Source organism: Theropithecus gelada, chromosome 8, assembly GCF_003255815.1.
Source record: "Theropithecus gelada isolate Dixy chromosome 8, Tgel_1.0, whole genome shotgun sequence".
NCBI classification, from domain to species: domain Eukaryota; kingdom Metazoa; phylum Chordata; class Mammalia; order Primates; family Cercopithecidae; genus Theropithecus; species Theropithecus gelada.
Genome location: NC_037676.1, coordinates 1,203,641 through 1,224,865, shown reverse-complemented (window position 1 = coordinate 1,224,865; position 21,225 = coordinate 1,203,641). Strand labels below are relative to the sequence as shown.

The 21,225-nt window shown below is 38.7% G+C and overlaps 1 protein-coding gene across 1 annotated transcript in view; it reads left to right on the top strand.

Moving 5' to 3' along the window:
* Window positions 1-19,945, top strand: part of MTMR9 (myotubularin related protein 9) — a 46,187-nt gene extending 26,242 nt beyond the window's left edge. Inside the window, exons 7-11 of the mRNA XM_025393877.1 lie at window positions 1,163-1,324; window positions 6,992-7,133; window positions 8,769-8,989; window positions 11,769-11,920; window positions 14,726-19,945. Coding sequence (XP_025249662.1) covers window positions 1,163-1,324; window positions 6,992-7,133; window positions 8,769-8,989; window positions 11,769-11,920; window positions 14,726-14,889 — 841 coding nt within the window. The 3' untranslated portion in view covers window positions 14,890-19,945. The remainder of the gene's footprint in view (window positions 1-1,162; window positions 1,325-6,991; window positions 7,134-8,768; window positions 8,990-11,768; window positions 11,921-14,725) is intronic.
* Window positions 19,946-21,225: the final 1,280 nt, after the last annotated feature.

Here is a 21,225-nt window from a genome sequence, read left to right as displayed (position 1 = left end):
TCTGGGCTCTATTGTATTCCATTAGTCAGTGTGTCTGTTTTTATGCCAGTGCCAACCTGTTTTGATTACTATAGCTTTGTAGCATACTTCAAAATCAGGTAGTGTGTGAGGCCATCAGGAACAGGGCTTTTCTTCGATGGGAGACCTTTTTAATCTTCTTCCTTATTATTGGTCTGTTCAGATTTTCTTTCTTCATGACTCAGTATTGGTAGGTTGTATGCTTCTAGGAATTTATCCATTTCTTCTAGATTATCCAGTTAATTTGTCAATGTGTAATTGTTCACAGTCTCTTATGATCCCTTGTATTTCTGTGATATCAGTTGTAATATCTCATCTTTCATTTCTAATTGTATTTGCATTGTTTTTCTCTCTGTTTTTAGTGAAAGAACCTTTAGCTAAAGGTTTGTCAGTTTTATCTTTCTTTTTGAACAGTCAGCCCTTGTGTTTGATAAGCGAAAGCCATGCTCTTGGAGGCCTGCAGGAGTCCCTGTCACTAGCATTCTTTCTATAAGCCAGCCCTGTGGTCTCATCACCACAAGGCCAGCTCCTCTGCATGTAGATCAGCAGTTGCTACACTGAACAGATTTGCCACATATACTTATATTTTCCTAAGTCAAAGCCTGTAGAGATTTAATTTCTCCCCATATCGACCTACTTTCGCACAGCTTCCTCCAGCTATAATCTCTTGTTTGCACTGTAAAAGAGTGATTTATAAGTGTCTCTAGGTGGGTGAATGGGAGCTGTAGCTAGAAAACAGTGGGATCGAACTGGGTTGGGTAAGGCTGCTGATGGCACTGGGTCTCTAGTGTTAGATCGGTGGGAACAGGATTGCAAATGTAAGTGGTGCTGTGTCTCCTGACCTGTCACGAAACGCAGGGCTCTGGCCTCTCCTATAGTCTGATAATCCAGGTATGTGAACTAGGTTTAATCTGTTCAGATGAGGAATAGGTTGCCATGGCAGGCATTTTAAGCCTTTGCAACAATATTTAAATATTAGTTTTTCAACCTTTAATCCTCAAATTACTGTATAGCAGGGTAAATATTTTTATAGTATTTTGAACTACTTTTCCTCTTAGATATGTTGGAGGCTGAGTCTTTGGCTTGGTTGCTTTATCTTTCTATTTTCTGGGTTTGTTATTTTTTGCTTTCTTATTTTTAAAAGGTATCACATTCTTCAGGAGAGCTTAATCAAACTTGTGGAAGCTTGTAATGACCAAACACATAACATGGACCGGTGGCTCAGTAAATTGGAGGCCTCTAACTGGCTGACTCACATCAAAGAGATTCTGACAGCTGCCTGCCTCGCGGCTCAGTGCATCGACAGGTAAAGTGCATTTCAGCATTCCTGAGCAGGACGTGCGCTGATAACTAGACTTTGTGTTTATCCAGACATATGTTTATAGAGTATGTGAAAGTTTGCAGTAAATTACCGTGTAGGCTAGTCAACACCATCCCATTATTGATGAGGTGCCTAGAGTCTGGCATTTAATAGATAATGTTTGTTTAATAGATAGGAACCATGTACATATACATGTCTTCCATGACACAAATTTTTAAGTACTAATGGACCTTTTTCTTTTTTCCATGACATCCTTAAATCATGAATTTGCCAATTTTTTTCTTAAACTGTGAAATAGAATGAAAGGAAGTTTTCTTATTTTTTCTTAGAGGAGCAAACTTACCTCCTTACTTTTGAAATATCAGCGAAAGGAAACATGTAATTTTGCTACACAATAAAATGATCCTTTCTAACCTCTGGGATATCTTATTTCAAACTACTTGATATGTGGCATTACATCTGGATCTCAAGTTGAGAACGCCTAATTGTAGTGATGTTGAGTGTATGAAGTGATTTTAGTTTATCCACTCAGTTAAAGGTTGCTAATCCTTGAGTCTTGTGGCAGAAGACTTGAACAGGGGCAGAAGGATTGGCATAAATTCTTGCAGAAGCTTAGAATGCCCTTTCTAAGAAGGGGATTCCACTGAAACAATAGGTAGGTGTAAGTGTTATCACCACATGGTTAGATAGAAGGGGGTTCCACTGAAACAATAGGTAGGTGTAAGTGTTATCACCACATGGTTAGATAGAAGGGGATTCCACTGAAACAATAGGTAGGTGTAAGTGTTATCACCACATGGTTAGATAGAAGGGGATTCCCCTGAAACAATAGGTAGGTGTAAGTGTTATCACCACATGGTTAGATGGCACTTTTCTTTGAGACTTTAACTTGTTGTATTGATGCTTCCAAATTAGGGAAATATATACGTAATTTGTTATGGTTAGAGAGAAATTAATAATAGAATGGGTTGCTAAAATCATGTGGTAAGTTAGTAACAGAACCATGAACAGGTAGTGTCCCTTGGGGTCAAGATTGCCAGGCTATCCCTGTTCTTTTTGTTTTAGGCGTTAGGTGAAGCCCATTTAGCTAATAAACTGTGGGAATTAGCTACCAAGGTTCTGTGGCAGAGAAATAACAAATACACAGTAACTTTGTTAATACTGAGGGTTTTGTTTCTTTTTAACCTAAGTTTACCAGATTTCTCCTTACATTATGAGTACGGAGGCTTCTGTTTTCTTATGAAACAGGAATTGTAATAAACAGTTATCACCGCGTTGTCTCAATTTGCAGCTGTAATAACACGACGATACAGATTAAGACACCCCTCAGTGCAGAATGCAGAACAGTTCTCATGATCTCCACCTTCCTTTCGTTTGAGCTGGCTGCCTTAAAGACAGAGGCTTCCAGACTCTTGGGAAGATTCAGGGTTTTGGTTTATTTTGCCATGTTTGGGTCCCTTTTTCTGATATATATTAGCCTATTATTTTCACCTCCATACAAATTTGCCTTTATAATCAATTACTGAAAACATAAAAATAGACTTTAAGTGAATCGAATTCAGAATATCCCACAGATGATTAAGGTATATATGCAGTATACACAGAAGCCTTAAAGTACATGCTCACCTCCCTCGGCCTAGTCATTAGGTTTTATCCTGAGAATGGGTTTGACCTAACCATAAGTGACTTCAAGGAATCTGTTACTTTTAAATTAAGACCCCTGAAGGAATTCAGCAGAAGACAAAAAGCTAAGTACATCATCTACAGTGTAACAAAAATTGGCATAACCTAAATGTAAATTAAGTAAATTGCTAAGTACTATAGGATTAATCCTATAGGATTAAGTAAATTGCAGTTCATCACTTAATAGTATATTACACACACAGGCACACCTTGGAGATGTTGTGGGTTTGGTTCCAGAAAACCACAGTAAAGCAAATCACACAATAAAGTGAGTCACATTCATTATTAATATTTGGTTTTCTAGTGCATATAAAGTTATGTTTACACTATAATGCAGTCTGTTAATTGTGCAGTAGTATTACATCTAAAAAGAAAAAACAATATACGTACCTTAATTTAAAAATAGTTTATTGATATTTGAGGTTATTGGCCCTGGGAGAGGGCCTTGCCTCCCCATTGATGGCTGCTGACTGATCAGGGTGGTGGTTACTGAAGCTTTGGATGGCTGTGGCACTTTCTTAGACAAGACAGCAATGGAGATTGCCACATTAATTGACTCTTGCTTTCATGAAAGATTTCTCTGTAGCATGTGATACTATTTGATAGCATTTTACCCACAGTAGAACTTGCAAAATTAGAGTCAGTTTTCTCAAACGCTGCCACTGCTTTGTCACCTAAGTTGATGTGGTTCTCCAAATCTTTTTTTTTTTTTTTGTCATTTCAACAATATTCACAGCATCTTTACCAGGAGTAGATTCCATCTCAGTATACTACTTTTCTTGCTCATCCATAAGAAGCAACTCCTTATTCTTTCAAGTTTTATCATGAAATTGCAGCAACTCAGTCAAATCTTCAGGCTCCTAATTATTTATTTATTTATTTAGGAGACAGGGCCTTGCTCTGTCTCCCAGGCTGGAGTGTAGTGGCAGGATCACGGTGCACCGCAGCCTAGAACTCCTGGGCTCAAATGATCCTCCCACCTCAGCCTCCCAAATAGCCAGGACTACTGGTGTACACCACCACACTCAGCTAATTTTCTTTTTCAATTTTTAATAGAGATGTGGTCTCTGTTTATTGCCCAGTCTGGTCTCAAACTCCTGAGCTCAAACACTCCTCCTGCCTCAGCCTCACAAAGTGCTGAGATTACAGGTGTGACCCACCCCACCCAGCAATTTTTTTTGTTTTTTTTTCTTTTAGAGACAGTCTTTCCCTCTGTCACCCAAGCTGGAGTGCAGTGGCACAGTCATAGCTCACTGTAACCTCAAACTCCTGGCTTCAGGCAATCCTCCTGCCTTGGTCTCCGTAAGTACTGGGGTTACAGGAATGAGCCACTATGCCCCACCTTCGGGTTCCACTTCTAATTCTAGTTCTTTTGCTATTTCCGTAACATCTGCAGTGACTTCTCCAGTAAAGTCTTATGCCCCTCAAAGTATCCATGAGATCTGGAATCAACTTCTTCCAAACTCCTGTTGACGTTGATGTTTTTAACCTCCTCCCGTGAATCACAGATGTTTTTAATGGCATCTAGAAATGTGAATTCTTTACAGAAAGTTTTCCATTTACTTTGTCCAGAACCACCAGAGGAATCACTAGCTAGGGCAGCTATGACCTTAAAATAAAACTTGAAAGTTGAAATTACTCTTTGATCCATGGCCTGCAGAATAGATGTTGTTTTAGCAGGCACAAAAACAACATTCATCTCCTTGTACCTCTCCATCAGAGCTCTTAAGTGACCAGGTACATTGTCAGTGAGCAGTGATGTTTTGAAAGGAATCTTTTCTTCTGAGCAGTAGGTCTCAACAGTGGACTTAAACTATTCAGTAAACCATGCTGTAAACAGGCGTGCTGTCATCCAGGATTCATTGTTCCATTTATAGAGCACAGGCAGAGTAGATTTAGCATAACCCTTAGGGCCCCTAGGATTTTCAAAATTGCAAATGATCACTGGCTTCAGCTTAAAGTCACCAGCTGCATTTTTTCCCTAACTAGAGAGTTAACCTGTCCTTTGAAAGCAGGCACTGATTGTTCCTCTCTAGCTATGAAAGTTCTAGATGGCATCTTCTTCCAACATAAGGCCATTTCATCTACACTGAAAGTCCATTGTTTAGTGGAGCTGCCTTTATCAATGGTCTTCGCTAGATCTTCTGGGTAACTCGCTATAGCTTCTGCTTGCGGCACTTCCTGCTTCGCCTCGCACTTGTATGTTAGAGGGAGATGGCTTCTTTCCTTAAACCTCATGAACCAGCCTCTGCTAGTTTCCAACTTTTCTTCTACAGCTTCCTCACCTCTCTCAGCCTTCATAGAACCTTGTAGAATGGAGGAGAGTGTAGGCCTTGCTCTGGATTAGGCTTTGGCTTACGGGAATATTGCAGCTGGTTTGATCTTCTATCCAGACCACTCAGGCTTTCTCTATTTGAGCAGTAAGGCTGTGTCACTGTATCATTTATGTGTTCGCTGGAGAAGCACTTTTAATTTCCATCAAGAACTTTTCCTTTGCATTCACAGCTTGGTTAACTAGAGCAGGAGGCCCAGCTTTTGGCCTGTCTCAGCTTTTGACATGCCTTTCTCACTAAGCTTAATCGTTTCTAGCTTTTGATCTAAAATGAGACATGCTACTCTTCCTTTCATTTGAACACTTACCAGGCCATTGTAGGGTTATTAATTGGCCGGCCTAATGTCAATATTGTTGTGATTCCGGGAATGGAGAGTGTCCCTAAAGAGAGAGAGTCAAAGGAACAGGTGGTTAGTGGAGCAGTGAGAGCACACACAGCATTTGTCGATTAAGTTCACTGTCTTATATGGATGTGGTTCGTGATGCCCTCAAAACTTGCAGTAGTAACATCAAAGATCACTGATCACAGATCACCGTAACGGTTGTAATAATAATGAAAAATTTTGAAATACTGTGAGAATTACCTAAATGAGACAGAGACACAAAGTAAAACATGCTGTTGGAAAATGGGTGCCAACATACTTGCTTGACACAGGATAGCTGCAGACCTTCCATTTGTGGAAAATGCAGTATCTGTGAAGAGCAACCAAGGGAAGCTCCGTGAATGAGCTGTGCCTGCGACTGTTAATATCCTAGTTCTGAAGATGATGTACAAACATGGAAGGCTACGAGTGTAGAATAAGAGTGAGAATAGAGGAAATTGCCTCTTATTAAAGCTCTACGTAGTATGTATGTACATGGGTAAAAACTGACAGTAGTAACCAAACTGGAAGCTTTTGTGTGAAGGTGGTGGTTTTTATTTTTCCAAAGTTTCCTTCATTGTTTGAACAGAAAGGCGGAAGAAGGGGAGGGGAGAAGATGTAGTAAATTTAGTTTTGGTGTTTTCTTTCATTCTCTTTAGAATAACGGGGTTCCAGACACTTATGAGTCTCATGATGCAATGGTATCTTTACCACTGACTTTCTAGATTGACAGTTTTATGTTTGTTTTTTTCCTGTTGTCATGTTTCTCAAAGTGTGGTCTAGGTCTCATTTTCCAGATTGAATTACAGTTTCTGAAGGTGTCCTTATAGTCAGCTGATGGTGGAAAAGTAGAGTCAAAGTCAGAAAAATAATTTTAGTGTATGTCTGTAGGTTTGATGAGAGGAGGCTTTAACAATGATTAAAGTGGAAAGGGTAAATGCCTTCTGTGGTAAGAACTGCTTTTTGGTTTTGTAAAAGGAAAGAAAAATTCAGCTGAAAGCTTCTATGAAATTGGTTACAACTTAAAGAGGTCTTGCCATGTGAAATTTGGGATTCATTATAGTCGTATTTTTTCCCAAGAGAAACTTATCTATCGTGTGCCTTAGATTTAGATTCTGAACTCTACAAGTCAGAGCAGAATGTTGTACTCAATACACTGAATAGATCGGACTCAGTAGACTAAAATGTTGTACTCAATAAACGCTTGCTACTAACAGAGTTCATTGACCATGTCGGGCATTTCCCATTTGTACTCTTCCCTGATTTTCCTATCAGGGAAGGAGCATCAATATTGATTCATGGAACAGAAGGCACTGATTCCACACTCCAGGTGACCTCCCTGGCCCAGATCATCTTGGAGCCAAGAAGCAGGACCATTCGTGGTTTTGAGGCCCTGATTGAAAGAGAGTGGCTACAGGTGAGAAGAGCTGTTTGATTCACAGAGGAACTGCTCATTGATGCTGTGATCCTGGTTTGTGTGGTAGCTGACATAATGTGTGAATTTCTGATTGATTAAAATTTCTAAATGGTGTGTTTAATTTCCTGCAGGCCAGTTAATCTGTCTTCTCCTCGTTTCTGGATGTCTCTTTGCCTGTATTCCTCACTTGACACTTCCTTCACTTGGCAAACTCTTGTTGGCTGTGCTTTGTCACAAACAGGAGAAATACAAAGAATGAGAAGCATAGTGCGGTCTCCCAGAAGCTGGGTCTTGATGGATCAAAGACACAAGCAGTCGGGGAATGGGGAGTGGGGTCTGTAGTTGCAAGGAAAGCACTTTAGCCCCTTCTGCCTTTTGCTCATGCTGCTCCACCCTGTGAAGCTTCCTTCACAGAGAAAACTGAATCATGTAATGTTGGATGGCTACTAAAATAAAGGTCTCATTCATAACGGGGATTGCTATCCTCCACGGAGATTGCTTTTGAATATATTTTTACTGTGTAACCTGGTAAATGATTGTATTTGAACACAAATGCTTACATATCTTGAAAGCAGATGTTTTTCTGGCAAAAAGAATATCTTGCCCTCTGGTTACAGTTCACATTTATTATGTACTAATGTTGTTACGTACACCATGTCCACCCTGCCTGACAACTGACCTTACCTCTGTTTAAGTCAGACCATCCTAAGTTTATGCTCCATATTTGACGAAAATCTGTTGAGCTATATTCCTCATGATGCATAGTAGACAGACAAATGAGTGTGACTGACTTATTTATATGTTATTTTAATGGATATCAAAATTCTATGAACCACTGTAAAATTTCTGTGGCATTACCTTTGTCACACACAGTAGCAGAAAGACCCAGAGACAAAGCAGATCTGTGAAATTCCTAGCAGAGTATGATTTGTGTTAAGGTCAGTATTTGGGTTCTGAACAAGACAGTCAAATGAGTCTTAAATTTACTTTGGTCAGTAGATGGCAGACTCTTGCCATTCTTTTTGGGAGAAGAGGGTAATTGAGGACAGCTTTATCTCCAGTAGAAAAGTACTCATAAAGATCTTTCAACACAATAACTTTTCATATATAATTAGAGATTTACTGTCAGAGCTGACGTTATAAAGTTGATCAGAGTTCCATATCTGTCTCCACTTAGGGTGAGGTTTGTATAGTGTACAAGACAATCTACAGCGTTAGACAGAGGTGATGATGATTCTTTGTTTGTACTGAGAGCTTATGTTCTTTGACTTTGCTCCAGATTTTGTAGACCTAGAAAGGTTTATTTTGTAAGTTTATTATTACTTAAGTTCGTTATTCTTCCATAGGATATTCCAAGGGCAATGCAGTTCCTGTGGTCACACCTTAGCTGCACAGCCTCATTAAGGATTTGGAAGTGTGTCTTTTTCCTTAGTTGCTGCAACTATTTATTTTATACCAAGAAATCATTAATCTGTACAACAGCTACCCTAATTATATGATGTTCCAGGTACTAGGAGTGTCACTGTACTTGTGTGTAGTGGTGTCGGTTCTGTGATTGTGTGTAGTGGTGTCAGTAGAATGCTCTGTCATGTGATCTCACCAGGATATGACTGTCACGCCTCCATCTTCCCCCAGGCTGGTCACCCGTTCCAGCAGCGCTGTGCACAGTCAGCCTACTGTAACACCAAGCAGAAGTGGGAGGCTCCTGTATTTCTTCTCTTCTTGGACTGCGTGTGGCAGATCCTTCGTCAGTTTCCCTGTTCTTTTGAATTTAATGAGAATTTCCTCATCATGCTCTTTGAGCATGCTTATGCTTCACAGTTTGGAACATTTCTGGGCAACAACGAAAGTGAAAGGTGAGTACGCTGCTCACGTGGGGACCTTTCCTTTTCCCTTGTTTTGGCTACTTTCTAAGTAGCCAAAATCTCCTAGGAGACCACGATTTGGCTCTACGTTAAAGTTAGAGCCAAATCTAAGGCTACAGTTAATTATAAGTTAAATGACCTGAAGTATATTCTTATTATGAGACAATCTCATGCTAGGTGAGAGCATGTCCTAGACTTTGTTCTGTTAGATTAAAATTAGTCCATACATGAATTAAGGGGCAACTATTTTAAATGTTAATTTCTTAACATAGGATCATAGTATCTTACATATGGAAAAAGCCTTAATTTATAATTTAGCTCTTCCCTCTAATTTTATTAAGAAAGTAAGATCCAGAGAAGTTAAGCGACTTTTCCCAGGACGTACAGCCAGTTGGTCATCAAAAGTGTGGCCTAGAGCAGTGATCCCCAGCCATTTTGGCACCAGGGACCGGTTTCGTGGAAGACAACTTTTCTGTGGACTGGGTGGCGGCGGGATTGGTGATGGTTTTGGGGTGAAACTGTTCCACCTCAGATCATCAGGCATTAGATTCTCATAAGGAGAATTCTCATAAAGGCACACCCTAGATCCCCCACACGCGCGGCTCCCAGTAGGGTTTGCACTCCTGTGAGAATCTAATGCTGCTGCTGATCTGACAGGAGGTGGCAATACACGCTCACCTGCCGCTCATCTGCCACTCACCTCCTGCTGTGTAGCTGGTTCCTAACAGGCCACGGACCCTTACTTGTCCATGGCCTGGGGTTTGGGGATCCCTGGCCTAAATTACAGGTCTTCCCCCTCTTGCTCTAGACTTTGTTACACCTAGAAACTGTCCTCAGGCAGAGTAACAAACTCACCTCCCAGCCCAGGCACCATCAAGTGTATAGGTTCATTTAGAAGATTCACATCAGAATGATTTTTCAGAGAGGTTGCCTGGTAATCTCTTTAGGGTACAATCACCAGGCTTCCTTGCCTCATTGCTGGCAGCCACCGTTTTCTAAAGCATGTGCTGCTTAGTCCTGGACTGTACTCTGGCAGGGAGGGACAGGAGGGATTGGCAATTTCTATAGCCAAGGAAGTTTGGAGAATGTGCATAATATCGTCTCCACTTAGAGGGTCACAAACACATAATCATTAAAGGCTTTAAGACACCCTTCAGTAAAGCAGTGTATATAGTTTTAATTCACCATTTAAGAAATGTGTTTGACGATGAATTTTTTTTTGGTGTTATACCTGTTAATATCCTCAGGACTAGCTTTCAAGAAGGGATCAAACTAGATTCCCGTTCTGCTTCCCAGTTGGTAGAGGCTGCCAGCAATGCTGAATGGGAAGGATTCTGAAGTGGTGTCAGGCTCAGCCAGAACAAGTTCAGTGGTTGGCCGGCCATGGGCAGGGGGCACAGGGCTGGAGGCAGTGGATACAAGAATGTCCTGTCCTTGTCATCCCTGGTTCCTGGGAACATAGCGTGGGACATGGTATCCCAGCAGTTAAAGTCCAATGCCACATAGACTCTGTGATTTTGTGGATTATTTTTATTGCTTGCTCAAAAAGAATGCACTAAGTTGCACATAGCTCATAAATAATGTGGTTTCAGAGACAAAACTGACTTTATAATAAAATTTCAATTTAAATAAATTCTTATGAGAATTGAATGTATTATCTTTTTGGTTGATGTAAGGTTTACCACAGGCTATCTTTCAATCTGTGTTAAAATATATTTTTTTCTAAAACATGCCAATCGACTGTTAATCCTTCTCTGACAGTTTATTACGTGATAAAGAGTGTTCCAGAGTTTTAGAATTATTATGAATCCTGTTCATTGTATGTGGATATAGATGAAATATGTATTTACATCAAGATTCACATTGATTTTTCATCTTTGACTATCTGTATTTTATGTACATGTAATTTATTTTCCCTAAAAGCTAAGTCTCTAAAGAATTTTAAGTTTTGTTTAAAATTTGACTCAACCTCCATTTTTAATATTAATATGGGCGTAAGAAGGATACAGTGGACTTTGGGGTCGTGGAGGAGGTAATGGAAGGGGGACAACGGATAAAAGACGACAGATAGAGTTCAGTGTATACTGCTCAGGTGATGGGTACACCAGAATCTCACAGATCACCACTACAGAACTTACTCATGTAACCAAATACCACCTGTTCCCCAATAACTTATGGAAAAATTGAATTTAAAAAAAAAAACAAATTAGAGAGTGGTTATCAAACAATGTGAATAATAAAGACCCTGGGGTCTATCCAGGCATTCATATTTGTAAGCTATCCTGTTTGTTTCTGCACAACAAGCCCTTTCTTACTGAAACTGTAAAAATAAATAGGACATAAATGTCGAAAAGTGTCTAATTTTTGTGTTTATATTGTAGGCTTCTCAGAAACAAAAAGATTAGTTTTTTTTATACTTAGCTATTTTTAATTAAAATAGAATACCAAATACAACAAAGGACTTTTGTGTACAGTCATGTTCTCTGGGTTAAGGTTTAACACCAAAGCTGATGTGACCAGACTCTGTTTTTATCCTCCTGCGAGCTTCTTGGAAGCCTGTAAAATACTCTTTGTTTTGTTGTTGTTGAGAGTTCTAATGCCGGTTGAGCTTTTTGACAAATCTATTTATTTTTCAACATTTTGTTTCTCTACTAAAAGTCTTACCTTCTATCTTCTGCCATACTGAGAAGAAATCGTCCTAGTAAGAGGAGCACTTAATAATGGTGGTTATAAATGAATTACTTTAATGGCAGTGTTCTTTCTTGAGCAGGTGTAAGTTGAAGCTACAGCAGAAGACAATGTCTTTGTGGTCCTGGGTCAATCAGCCCGGCGAGCTGAGTAAATTCACCAACCCCCTGTTTGAAGCCAACAACCTTGTCATCTGGCCTTCAGTTGCTCCACAGAGTCTTCCGCTGTGGGAAGGTAAACCGCGCATCCTTTGCAAACTTCCTAACGGTCAGGTGTCCACGCGGTTGCCTGTGGGTGTGTGCTGTTGGTGATATAGGAAGATGGTGAGCTGGACGTGGCCCTCAGACCTGTGTGAATTGTCATTCTCAATGTGGGCACGGTTCTCTCTTTCAAATCAGTTAGCTAGCCACACTTTTTTTGTTTTCAGTTCCCATTGAGAAATTAACAGTGTTTCTTTACATTGCTGTTTATGTTGGATATTTTTTCTAGATAAGAAAGTATATTACTCTTTGCCTAAGAGAGTTGGTAGGTGGTTGGGACATGAATAAATTGTAAGCTCCTCAGGGAGGGTTTCTGTCCCTTAATTAAGCAGTCATTAGGCTAGGTTCATGTATTAAACGGTATTAAAGAGTTGCATGGCCGGGCATTCCAGTAAGTTTCTATAAATGGGTACAAAATACCATGAATGCAGTAACACAGATATTTCACTGTTCTTATGGGACTATATGCTTCATTTTTAAATCTAGTCTAAAGCAGATTTTTTTATATATACTGATCTTTTCCAACTACTGAAGCTTAGCCCCTTAAGTATTGAAGCTTGTTAATTAAAAAATAACCAAAATCTGGCCAGGTGTGGTGGCTCACACCTATAATCCCAGCACATTGGGAGGCTGAGGTGAGTGGATCCCTTGAGGTCAGAAGTTCAAGACCAGCCTGGCCAACATGGTGAAACCCCGTCTCTACTAAAAATACAAAAATTAGCCAGGCTAATTGGGTGGTGCAAGTCCGTAGTTCCAGCTACTTCTGGAGGCTGAGGCAGGAGAATCACTTGAATCTGGGAGGCAGAGGTTGCAGTGAGCAGAGATGACACCACTGCACTCTAGCCAGGGTAACACAGCAAGACTTTCTCAAAAAAATAAAAATAAAAATAACCCAAATCTATCTAAACTGTATAGTTTTTCATTAAACAAAGACTCTGAAATACCATTTAATTTTTTAAAGTTAGTTTGAAGATAATAAGCACACATTTATTCATGTTTATATTTCACAGCATAAAGTATACATAACAAGAATGGTAGCTGTTTGGTAAATTAAACCGAATTACCATTAATGCCAGTTGTTAGGCCGTGTTCTAGTATGTTATACTCCCAAAGGCAATTCGTGTGTGGAAAACTATTTGCCGTTTGTGGAAACGGTCTCAGATTGCTTTGTCCTCTCAGTCTGAGACCGAGTCAGTTTCTGTCTCTTCTCTGGATGTCAGCTGTCACATCTAGTTCCTCTTGGCTTATCTGCCATTAGTGGCTTCCTTCCACCTCAGTTCAGGCTTCTAATCTTATCTATTGAAGCGTCCCCTAGTTAGCATTGTGGGGAAATGGCCTTAGATCTAGTTAGCATTGTGGGGAAATGGCCTTAGATCGTCTTGAGGTTCTGGGTGTGAGCTTTAGTGCTTTGATTTGTGAAGGAATGGTGACTGCTCAGAACTTCTCTTTGCTTACTTTCGTGATTGTTGTCACAGTCACAGTACAGGGTTTGTGATCTCTTAAATGAGAGGTTACAGTATTCTTCCCATTTAGGACTTCTGGGACAACGTACCTAAAAGCCACTGTCATGTTTAATAACTGAAATGAGCATAGCTGTTCAGAAGAAAACCCCTATTGGGAGCTGGGTGGCCTGAAGGATGATTTAATTGCTTTGTACCAAACCTCCTTGTGGAGCTTAGAGATAAGTAATGGGATGAAATCCTTGTTCTGTGGATTAAGTCCTGCCATGCCAGAGTTTCAGTATGTGTTTCATGCTCCTCAACCTAGAGCTGGGAGAAAGAAGCTCTCTGTTAGGTAAAATCCTATGGTAGGCATATATGTTGGATGAGACTGCTCTTCGGCCTTAAAATGCCTCTCTGCTGTTTAAATTTACATCACAGCTAACCATTAATATTTAGTAATTCCTGAATTAGAAGAATCAACATGGGCGGGTCAGGCTTTACGCCGTGGTTCTGCTTTCCCTTTCTGATAGAGCCTGACGTTGGGACCTGCATAGAAGGGCTCATTAGAACCCAGGCAGTTTGGTTTGTAGAGTGTTTTCATGAATCATAAAACCTTTGTGAACTTGCCAGCTGACGTGGTGCAGCCTGGAAGGTTTTCATGCCTCCTTCCTTGAGTATCTGTAAGGCATTATTTTGGTGTGATACAGTTAACATAGGCCTATGGAGAGGAGAAAATATTTCCTTTTGGTTCATAATAAAAGGATAATTATTATTATTTGAGGAAAGAAGCAATTGCCTGCAGAATTGAAAGATTGCCTCTCACGTAACAGGGAGAGAGGTGTGTGAGCACATGGGCTACAGTTCAGGCTTTCAAATAACAACATATGTGGTTCTGCTTTTACCATAGTTGTCACTTTTCTGGTGAAAATGTTTTAACACATTTAAGGGATCTTACATGTCTGAGCAAAATTCTATAATTATAAATGATTTATATTGTGAAATTGGAAAATTTATGACTTTGTAAATTATCATCTTGTTTTCCTGAATATATCGTAGAATGGTGTTTGGATCTATTTGATAATTTTGTGGGATGTTTCTGAAAAATCAGTGAGCATGTACATGCAAGTAGTGACTTCTCAGATATTGTATTCAGTTGCATCCTTTTCAGTACCTCAAGATTCCTGTATATTTTAGATTATAATAAAACACCGATGTGAGTTGCGGCAACAAAAGAAAAAAGAATGTATAATACGTAAATTATATCTTATCCACAAATATAATTTTAATCCAGTGTTTATACCTTTCTTCCTTCTGTTTTCCATTCCTGGATTCAATAGGTATTTTCCTACGTTGGAATAGGTCCTCTAAGTATTTGGATGAAGCATATGAAGAAATGGTTAACATCATTGAATATAATAAGGAATTACAAGCAAAAGTCAATATCCTTAGAAGGCAGTTGGCAGAACTGGAAACAGAGGACGGGATGCAAGAGAGTCCCTGAAAGGTCTCCTCGCACCGTTTGCAAGGACCTTCCTGGGCCCGTGTCTGCCGTTCTCTCCTTGTGCCCTTCAGTTCACTTTTACACAGTAGCCTTGAAGTGAAGGCTTTAGACGTGGGTCCCCTCTAATGTAATGGATTTCTCAATACTGTATGAATAATGAAACTTACTATCATAACTCACGTTTCATGTGGCCTGTTAGGCCCTGTCACTTTGGGAGCCGGGAGGAGGTGCTAGTCATTTTATTTTTATGTGAAATAGATGACCTATTTAATGCCATTTGTGTTTCATGCCATTTTATCCAAAGCTTTTTCTCTGTGTCCACTCTCCAGACAGCATTCCAGAGCAGCCAAGGAGACAGGTAATCTCTCTAGGGACTAATTGGTGGTTTAAAAAAAGGGTCAGACTTTTAAACACTCTTACCATAGAAATGTTTTTCAAAATGGCAGCAATTGATAAACCAAGGATTTTGTGTTGAACTAGCCATTTCCAGTGTCTTTCACATAAAATAGCCATTTGCTTTAAAATAGTTTTGGACTAATGAAGCTGAATCTATTCTCATTCTTGTTTGTCAAGAAAGGAAAATCTGTTATTCAAGGTAAATTATTTCTACAAGGGTGATAGGTATGGTCCTCTGATATTTACATTAAGAAGAGTTAAATTTATTTTAACGTAGACACTAAAAGTATGTGCAATATAGAATTAAAGAAGGAATTTGTTACTGATTGAGAATTGTTACTGTTGAATTGGTTTTCAGGTTTGGACCATACATATACAATGTGTATCAAATGCTGGTTGTAAAATTAAACCATCATCTAGAATAGAGTTAATTTGTTATAATCAAGTTACAAATACGGTTTTCTTAAACCAGAGATGCACCGCCCTTGTCTAAAGTTCTTATTGCACTGGTTTGTATGCGTATGTGTGTTTTATTGTGTGCGGTTTTTTTTTAATTTGTAAGTATTCTAAGAGTTTACTAATACTAAGGTTAAAATTTTCATGTTGACCTGAGCCTTTTGCAAATTTATTTTGGCTCTATTGATTTGTCCATCATGCGTTAGGCAAATACAACTTAAGTGGAGGGGGAAGTTTATGAATGTAATATAGCTCTGTGTTTGAAACCTCAGAAACGTGTTTGAGTGTTTCAGTGTTGGAGAAACAGTGATGGCCGTATTCGCGCTCTGCTAGTCTGTGCCTGCAACGCCACATGTTTGTGGTTCGGTATTTCCCTCCTACACTTCTGTTTGGTGACATTGTTCATTTTAACAAATACAACCAATTCTAGTTTTTCTTTAAAAGGGTAGTTTATGAGTAATCTTTAAAACCATTTCCATACCATCTGTATATAACCATTTAGAAGAGAACACACTACACTGAACTCTGCTTTAGAGCTGTGTGTTGAGCTAAAAATATTGTTTTTTAAAAATCGACTAGCAAAATCTATGGCCACACTGAGAAGCCTTTGAAAATGGCAAATACTTTTCACCACCAGTTGCCCAAGTTTCATCTTTCTTCTGCTTCCTCAGCCTTGTAGCAAAGGCTACACAGCAGCCCACAGTCCACAGTCTCTTTGGGAAAATTTGCCTGCTGCCTTCTTTAAGCTCAGTTTATTTTTGACTTACTTTCTTTGCTGTAGTTATGAACCTTGGGGCTTTAAAATCCCATGGCAAGGAGCATAAGAGATGTTCTCATAGCTCTGCATTGTGTGGAATGTCTATCTTTGTTTTGTAAAAAAAAAAAAGAAAGAAAGAAACAGCCCTCATTTGTGGTCCCTCAAAATTGCTTGATATGCCTGTTAATACAGCTGACCTTTTTGTTTTCTTCTCTTTTTGTCTCAAGATTATATATGAAGGAACCTTTTCTTGTCAGCTAACAGGTGTATAAGGAAAACCATCTAGAGAGTTTTCTTTAGAAGTGACTCCCATTAGCCTGGTGTGGTGGTGTGTGCCTATAGTCCCAGCCACTAGGGAAGCTGAGGCAGAAGGATCCCTTGAACCTAGGAGGTTGAGGCTGAGTGAGCTATGATCGCATCAGGCCACTCCAGCCTGAGCAACAGAGACTGGGTATTAGACCCTGTCTCTAAGTAAAGAAAAAGCCAGAAGTGACTCCCACTGCTTCTGTTGATCAGCCATAGGGCTTCCATGGGTAGAAACTTGCAAGGGAGTTTGTATTAGGCCTGGGCATGCGGAGATGATGTACCATCAAGGTAGACCCGTCTTCCTGATGCACATTTGCTGTGCGAGCCAGAGTACAGTCATAGCACGGTATTCGCATTTCGTTTGCGCTGTCTTACTGAGACAACAATCTATACTGTTTTGGCAAGTTTGCATTTTAGTATTAATTTACAATTAGGAATTGTCCAAACTTCAGATCTGTTTACAGGTTGTAAAAATCAACTTTGGTATCAGTGTATGTTCAAAAGTATCATTTGGTAATCCAAATATTTGAGTTTTCCCAAAGCCAAAAACTGTCAAAAATAAGTCCATTATCAATATAATTTGAAGAGGTTTTTAGTAGTACTGTTAAGTTCGTCCTTTCTTGGATGAGAAGAATAAATGACATGGATACACTCCTGAGAAGACACTTGTTAAACGTTGCATTGGAGAATTGCCTTTGATAAATGTGGCATTAAACACTTGAATGAAGAGCACGGTGGCAGAATGAGTGAGCAAGCGGATTGCCCCGGAGGAGCCCGTAATAATCACGTGAGAGATCATCAGATTCCTGCGTATTCAGCATCTTCTCTGTTCATGTGGAGTGAAAGCTGGTTTTTATATGGAAGATACATAAAGTAGGCCCTGCAAAGAATATTTTTAAAATACAAAGGATCATCATAATCCTCTTATCGAACATATAAGGATCCTCAGATTTAAATAAGTACTTTTTTTTTTTTAGTCAGAAGAACATTGTTGGTTGATTATATGTTTTTAAAAACCTGAAACTTTTTTGGTGGCAGGACCTTTCAATAAATAATTGTTTGGTCAAAAATTTTTATTTTGATTTTATTAAATGGGAAGAAAGCACGCAGAAATAGTAAAATTCAATAGGTTTAAAACTCTATAAATGTATTTTATTTCCAAGAAAACTTAGGGTCTCAAAGCAAGATTTTAAAGTGATTTTTGAGAAGACTTGGGGGGACAATAATAGACATTCATGTCAAATCCCATATGGGGGATTTTAAAACATTTCTTTGAACTTTGAGACCTGACTTAGAGATGGAATTTTATTGCTTTTTGTTTTAAAGGATGAAATTTCGTGGCATTTTATTCTTTGATTCAGTGAGTATTTGGTTTATGTTCAATAAAAAATCAGTATCATGGAAAAGATTTGACCATAATTTAGTCTCCTCAAGTGAAAAACAGGAGTAACGTTTAGTTGCACTTTGAAAACTCTGCTTAAAGGCATAACTCTTGTAGTTGTCTGGTTTCGGGAATAGCTGTTTGAATTGTCAGTCTAAAGTAGGTCATCAGGTTCACTTATTATCAGACCTTGATCTGGGATAAAGGTTTTGGTATTTGCCCACTTCTAGATAGAATGAATGAAAACAACACAAGGGTTTTACGAGCACTCTTTATCAGAAGGGTATTTCCTGGAACAAAAATGGGCAATAGTTACAATAGTTGATCCTCTGTTCTGGAGGCTTTGACATTTATCAGAGAATGAATGAAGTCATTCAGTACATTTGATAAAGTGTTGTTGTTGTTGTTGTTGTTGTCGTTTTAATTGAGCAACCCTCAGAACTGAAGAGGTTCAGAGAACTTTCCAGGTTTATACTATACCTCAAGACTACATAGATTAGCTACTGCTTATTCTTTCACATGGGCTAGGCCTGTTCTTCTCCTCCAGACCTAGTATTCTAAGTTGTTACCACATAGTATTTTTATGTTACCCACCATCTTAAAGAACATTATAAGACTCATTTCTGCATTTACATTTATTCTTAGATGATAAAATATATACTGATACTATAACTTTCTTATAGTATCAGTTTTCTTTATTTTCTTGAATAAAATTGCTTCTACCTTTGCTTGGTCTTTATAATCCACTGTCCACAGCATCTTCCTTTAAACCAGTAGTCCCAGAAGAGACCCTCTGAAATTCTAGGACTGGGTATTAGAATGTCTGAACTTGTTATCTAAATCCTTTTTAAGAAACTTCATGTCCTAGCTCTTGAACTACACTGTGGAACAGTAGTTTGTGCCCAATTTAGTGGAAGATAATGAGGCTCACTGTAAACACTACATTGTCCTGCAGAGTAATTCTGATGAGAATTTACTGACTTCTAGAGCCATTCTCTTTAACCATCTGCAGGTCTAAGAATTAACTATATTTGTGATTTGTAATAAAACTGAGTTGTACAGCACTGCCTGTGTATGTCTGGCCAACACATTTACAATGCACGTTATCTTTGGAGAGGTGAATTACTCTACAAAATATACCCTAAATCTCATTGTTTAAAACCTTATTGATCTAATACCATCTACACAAAAACATGTTGTACTTGCAGAACTTAGTTTATAAAAACAAAGAATGTGTATTTCTTCAATAGCCGGGTATTTGGATTGTTCTCTTGATATATTTGAATGTGACTCTTGGATTTAAGTGCACTATTATTCATGGCTTACACAGTAAAATTGCACTGTATGGCAAATGTGTCTATAATGTATGCCTTGCTAAAACCTCAAGAGTGCTGTAAGGTATAGGTTTCTATATTGTGAACCTGTCTACACACACACACATATACATATAGTCTTAGGGAAAAAAAAAAGCTGAACTTTTGTAAGTCTGTGTAACATTTTAATATTGTTTGTAATATTCACTAAGTGATAATTTCATCTATATCCTGTAACTGTAATCATTCACCTTGGGTTGGCCAGTTTGTCAAGCTTGGTTTACTGAATCAAGAAACAGTCTTGTCAAATGCGGTACTGTTCTTAGTGTGTGATATTTGTGTATGGTGTTCCTCTGCCTCAGAGGACAATTGCACAGATGGCTAATGTTAAATTTCTATAGACAATAGTAATAAAATTTGAATATATTTAAGTGCTAATAATTTAAACCTGTGGGCTTATTTTAATTTTTTTCAAATACTGGTGAAAGTTTGGATGGTGTTTCAATTAAATCTGCTATATGTTTTTTACTTTACATTTTGAAAAAATTGAGATCTGCAAAAAGGTTGCAAAATGGTACACCGATCTCCCTAGGTTGTTCCTAGATTTAATGATTGTTCACCTAGATTGAATGATTGGTAACATTTTCCACATTTGCTTTAATACCACGTGTGTGTGTGTGTTACACTGTTATTTTGCTGAAACATCTGGGTTAGCTGCAGACATTGTGACCCTTCTAAATACTTCACAGGTGTCACCCAAGAATTAGGATTATGTATTCTACATATTATTGATTTAGTATGTATTAATATAAACAGATGAATCAATGAGGGTAAAAGGAAAGCTCTTTCTAGAGTAGAATGCCAGCTATTAAATGTAGAAAGAAAATGGAATTAGCCACTATTTGGCAAATTATTACAGTAATCATTGACTTAGGCAATGCCCATTAGTGAATGGCAAAACTAGCAGGTGATGAAAGTTTGTGAAGAACAGAATATAATCTCCAAATAGCCTTCCACAAAATACTTACTAGTTACAAAGGAGAAAATACTAACTTTATAGTGAAAGGAACTGGTGGATATCACCTTATCTCAGGAAAAGTTAACATCTTTAGTAATGGGACATATCAACATCGTGTGCCTTCTGATATGATCCATCCAGAAACAGCACCACTGTTGGAGGGAAAAAGCAGTCTTAGGAATTCTGTAGCTTAAAATCTTATTTAGATCTTAATCCATTCTGCATTAATTTTTGTATATTGTGTAAGATAAAGGCCCAATTTCATTCTTTTGCATATGGATATTCAGGTTTTCCCAACATTTTGTTGAAAAGACTGTCCTTTTCCCATTGTGTCTTGGTATCCTTGTTGAAAATTATTTTACCACATATATATTCATTTCTGTGCACTCTATTCTGTTCCATTGGTCTATATGTCTGTGTTAATCACTGGAAGGCCGAGGTGAGAAGATCACATGGGGCCAGGAGTTCGAAACCAGCATGGGAAACATAACAAGACCCTGTCTCTACAAAAAATAAAAAATTAACCAGGCATGATGGTGCTCATCCGCAGTCCTTGTTACTCAGAGGCTGGAGTGGGAGGATTGCTTGAGCCCAGGAGTTCCAGGATACAGTAGTCAGGCCATTGCATGCCAGCCTGGATAACAGAGCCAGACTCTGACTTAAGAAAGCAGATCACTTATTTTGTATTTAAGTTTGTCTGATGCTAACA